General features: G+C 46.9%; 1 protein-coding gene across 1 annotated transcript in view; it reads left to right on the plus strand.

The window, feature by feature from the left end:
• The window catches only part of PLXNA4 (plexin A4), a 422,006-nt gene that overhangs the window by 361,685 nt on the left and 55,098 nt on the right, over positions 1-5,223 (plus strand). The window contains exon 17 of the mRNA XM_015628532.2: positions 4,499-4,592. Within this exon, the coding sequence (XP_015484018.1) occupies positions 4,499-4,592 (94 nt within the window). The remainder of the gene's footprint in view (positions 1-4,498; positions 4,593-5,223) is intronic.

Raw genomic sequence — 5,223 nt, forward strand, 5'->3', positions numbered from 1 at the left:
GACTTGAAATTCCTACATTTCCCACAGTCTTCATGGACTTGACACCTCAGGACTAAGCACCCCCTGTTTGGCCATGGTGCCTGAAAGCCCCAGGGCTCTGTCTCGAGATGAAACACACCAGGAGCCCTGCTCCCTGCCCTATCCAAGAGCCTTTCTCCTCGTTAGGAATACCTTTTTCTCTTCACCCCCTTGATGCTGCTTTGGTGAATTCACAGGGTTCACATGAAGGTGCCTGAGAGCAGTGTTTGCCCTGGTTGGGGAAGGCATCAAAGTGATACCCAAACTCTCTGAAGCCTGGAGAAATGGGCTCAGAAAGGGAGAAATTGGTCATTAAATGCTCTGGTATTTCCTTGAAAAGATACAAAATAAGAAATCTTAGTCTCCCCTCATTCATCCATGGCAGCTCTCTGCTCCCCTGTCAAACTGGACTGATTGGAGTCCCTGGGGATTAGGAGCAGGGCTTGTAAATCCCCCCAGTTCAGCTCCCATCCCAAAGATGTTTTCACAAATCAATTAGTGCCTTTAATTACCGTGAGGGAATTTACTGGTTTAGCCAGATTGAGTCTTTGCACGTTGGGCTCGAAGCTTTAGTGTCAGGATTTTCCATTTGGGGCTTTTATTTTCAGTCAGACTCCAGGTTATCAGTGAAATGAGAAATCCCTTTACTCCCTTATAGAGTGAGTTCAGTGCTGCTTAAAAGGTGCAAGATTGACAGCCTAGGAGAGTGAATTCCCAAATACCCCCTGGAAAGCTGCAGCACAGGGACCTTCCTGCACCTGGCCTCAGGTGTGGCTGAGAGGTGAGGAGCTCTCCACACCCTGCTTGCTCCTTGTTTCTCTGCTGAAGCTGCCAGACAGAGGTGAAGGAGCAGCCAAGGAGATGCCTCAGGTGTAAGAAAAGTTTTGGCCAGCCTGGATGGATGGGATCTCCCATCCCAAATCCCAGAATAATGGAAATAAGGGTGAGGTGCTTGTTTAGGGGGTACTAGATTATTTGTGGGGTGTGTAGCTGCTAGGATGGATGGCTGGGACTGCACTTGTCTCACCACTCATGGAATTATTAAGGCTGGAAAAGACCTCTAAGATAATTGACTGACATTCACCACCAAAATGTGTCCCCAGGTGACACATCCACACAGCTTTTTCACACTTCTGGGGATGATTTGAGCATTTCCAGTGATGGAACATTTTTGGGTACAACCTCTCCCCTTTGCTTTCCTCATCTGAAACCAGGGAGCATCAATAAGACGCCCCATTTTAACCAAACCTACCCAATTTCATCCTCCTCCTTAAGCCCTTTTGAGCCACTCCAAAGGTGCTCAGCCCTGGAGGAGATGGAATATCCAGGATTACCCAGAGTTCAGGGTGTCAGGGACAGTTTTTGGTGCTGTAACTGTGAGGCTGAGCTGTTCCCAGCTAGAGATGATTGCCACTAAACCAGCTTTGCAAAACCAGTGAATGAATGTACCAAGCCTGGCTTAAAACCTTTTCAAGGGCTGTTTTTCAAGACAATGAAGAAAAGATTACTGCTAATTTACTTCCATAGCCAAAAAACACAAAAAAATAAAAAGAGTCACGCTGGACTGGCAAGTAAAAATGTTAGGAGGCTGCATTAATTCTTTTGATCTGGGTTTGATTTGAGTTACATCCAGCAATTACCTGAGTCTGCAGGCAGAAAATGATACTCAGGGTCTGTTGGGGCAATAACCAGTTAAATTCTGAGAGCTTTTGGCACCTCTGTTATTTTGCTAGGCAGCAGCAGGTCTCTAGGCTTTGCTCCCACCTGGCTGACCATCCAGAAGCAGCCACAAATGCCAATGGCTGGTGATTTTCAAGGCAAAAAAACAGTTTTATTTACTTTGTTTTCAAGCCAGAGATGGTTTGGGGGTGATTTTAAGTCTTCAGCAAACAAAAACCTGCTTTACCTTTCTTCTTTCCCTCTCTCTGGTCAGGTGCTGTGGCTGTGTTTATTACCTGTGGTCTGAGCCTGCAGGCTCAGATTCCAAACCAAACAGAGGATTTTTGACACGTGGGTTTAAAACTGTGTGCAGGGATTTGGTTTGATTAAATAAAAGGATTTGTGTTTATATAGACACACATACCTGTAGGTGTGTTCACACATTGGATTTTTGTGGAACAGGTAAAACTTTGAGCCAAGTAAAGATATAAAATCCCTTCTAGTTTGAATCATCAGAGATTAATTATATTAGTAATTAGTGATTAAATAATGATTTATTAATGAATAATGTAATAATAGCAATAAAAATATTGTTTTTATTATTAATACTAAGGCTCACAGCCAAAATTCAGAAGACACTGGACAGTGGAGAAAGAATAATTTGGTTTATACACTTCTGGGTTTTGAAGAATGAGCTCTCCCTGGATGGTGTCAGAAATCTTTGCAGGGAAACTGAATTTTGGGGAGAGGGTATTCTTTTCTGCAAGGCAGAGAAGGTCTCTTGTAAACAGATGTGTGACTTCAGCAGGATCCCTTGTGCATTCAAAAAAACTCATCCAGATCTTATGGAAACAGCAAAATGTGGGTTTGCCCTGTAAAATTTCCCATTAGAAATTTCCAATCATAGCTCATAGCTGATTTCAGAGAGAAAAAAACTTGATATACTCTGCAAAACTCAAGGTCAAATGTTGCCCTAACCATGGACCAGTCCTTGAGTGAAAGACCATGAGGAGCCTCCCAGAGAAGTGTCCCAGGAGTATCTCCTGAGTATCTGCTGAGAGATGTGGTTGTGCCAATTCTCTTTGGATAAACCCAAACTCTTTGTTTCATCAACGTGGATGCCACTGGAGGGGCTGGGGCAGAGCTCACCCAAACCCGACAGCTATTCTGTGGATGTTTGCATCCATTCCTGCCTCCCCAGCTGATTAATAATGGAAGATAAATGAGGAACATTGAAAACAAAGGTCAGAAACGGGGGAGGTTTGTTGCCTTCTTCCTCACAAGGTGTTTATTCTCTGGTGTATTCTCATTTATAATGCACGTGCTTCCCCTTTCCTGTATGTGCAGCTTTACCTGGAGGAAGGAAAGGGATTCTGAGCTTTCTTTTCACAATCCCATCGATTTCCACGTGGCCTCCCCTTCCCAGCAGGAAATAAAGTGCATCCTGGACAGTTTCCAAAGGGAGTTATAGAGGCAGGTGCTGAAACTGCTGAGAGCACTGCTCACCCTGGCAGCCCCTCAGAGATGGGGCTGTCTGCTGATGACATTTCCTCATCCTGTCCTGGCTGTGTGAGCCCTGACAGGTGAAGGTTTTACTTTCTTGGGTAACTCTTCTCCTTTCCTGGGTCACTCTGGCTCCACCTCATGCTGTAACAGCAGAGCTCACCCTGATAGATCAGAGCTGCTTTAATCTGGGATGGCCAAAGCTGCCTGTGGTGAGCCCTTCTCCTTAATGTGATGTTCAGAACCAACCCTGGGAAGCCTGAGAATGATCCTTTGCAGTTTTCTTCCTCCTTCCCCTGCATTCCCTGAAGTCCCAGAGCTGCTGGCTGCAGCTGGAAGGGGCAGGGGAAAGGAGAGAAGGGTGTTTCTGAGAGCTGTTTCCTTGTGGTGACTGTGGCTGCAGGGACTGGGGAGGGCTCCAGCTGCATCTCCTATAAAAGTGAGAAAATCCACCAGATGCCTGTGGGCTGTGTCTTGTGGGAGTTGGCTTTCTCAGGAAATTGGCCTTTGAGCAAGGGGACACAGAGACTGGGAATCTCTGCTCGTGCTGGGTCCTGGTCTAGCTGGGCCACCCCATGGAAACCAGGCCAGTGCCTGGTGCACACCACAGCTGAAGACTTTGGCTCCGTTTCCCCTAATTGCCGTGGGTCTGGGCTCCCTGGTGGCACCAAAGAGTTCACTGAAGTGACATTGTCACATTCAGGTTAGATATGGGGCTACAGACCTCAGCCCAGGATCCTCAAGAGCTGTTTCCATGAGATTGTGTCCGTGAGGGCTTTTTGGGTTGGGCACTGGAACAGCTCCCCAGGGAATGGTCACAGCCCCAAGGCTGCCAGAGCTCCAGGAGTGTTTGGACAACACCCTCAGGGATGAACAGGGTGGGATTGCTGGGGTGTCTCTGCAGTTGGAGTTGGACTGGATGATCCTTGTGAATTCCAGCTCAGGATATTTTATAATTCTGTGACTGACTGAGGGGACATAGGAGATACAGCCCGTGGACCATTTTAAAGACCCTGTGCTACATCTCCACTGTTCTTTTCATCCCCAAAGCTTGTGATTGCTGAATCCTGTCAATGAGAACCACCCAGAGGTGCCCTGACACGGCAGTTTTAGCAAGCATTTGTCTTTAGTTATTTCTCCCCTTATGAATGAATGAAAAATTATTTGTTTTGTTCTTCCCTCTCTACAGGACCACAAGATGCAGTCAGACACTTTGCAACCAGCACTCAGGAGCACAGATCACCCATTCCTGGTGTGATGAGTTCTGACATCTATTAGCTGGGTTCATTCTTTAATTCCATTTCTTCTTCTCCTCCAGTGGCAACACTCCCATTGCCGTGTGGGGAACTCACCTGGACCTCATCCAAAACCCTCAGATCCGGGCAAAGCACGGTGGAAAGGAGCATGTCAATGTGAGTTTGACTGCAGAGCTGGGATGGGGACGTGCCATGGTGGGGACAGGGGCTGGCTGACAGCTCTGGAGCTTGAAATCTCCAATTGCAGCCCAAAAAAGAGAGCCCAAAATTATTTGTTTCCAGAAATATTTTCATCCCTGAATGACACACACAAAAAAGAAGGTTTTTGGCAGGGCTGTAACCAAACTTCAGGGTCTTCTGAGACCTTCACCTTTGTCTTTGCTTCTCCAGCTTGCTGGGATTCATTTCAGATAACCTGATACCCTAACTGGAATCCTGAGCACAGCTGAGCATGCACTGCACAAACACTTTTGGAGAAACAATCAGAGTGTGAGACCAAATTGTAAGGTGGTAGTGAGGTTTGGACTAATCTGTGCTGTGCCAAAAATAAGGGAAGGAACTTCTGTTTCCAGAGGGAAACAAAGTCGGGGAAAGATGCTGATGCTGGCAACAGAGCCTGAGCTCTCTCAAGAGCCACAGGAGGCCCTGTTGAAGTGCAAACTGCTCCACACACCCACCTCAGCCAGGCTTTCCTAATCCCTCCCCAGCCTTGATTGTGTGGTGGGGAATGTTTGGAAGCAGTGTGTCGTTCCGATTGGGAACGGCCGGAAGAACGACACAGACTCTC

The sequence above is a fragment of the Parus major genome, chromosome 1A (genome assembly GCF_001522545.3).
Source record: "Parus major isolate Abel chromosome 1A, Parus_major1.1, whole genome shotgun sequence".
Classification (NCBI taxonomy): Eukaryota; Metazoa; Chordata; class Aves; order Passeriformes; family Paridae; genus Parus; species Parus major.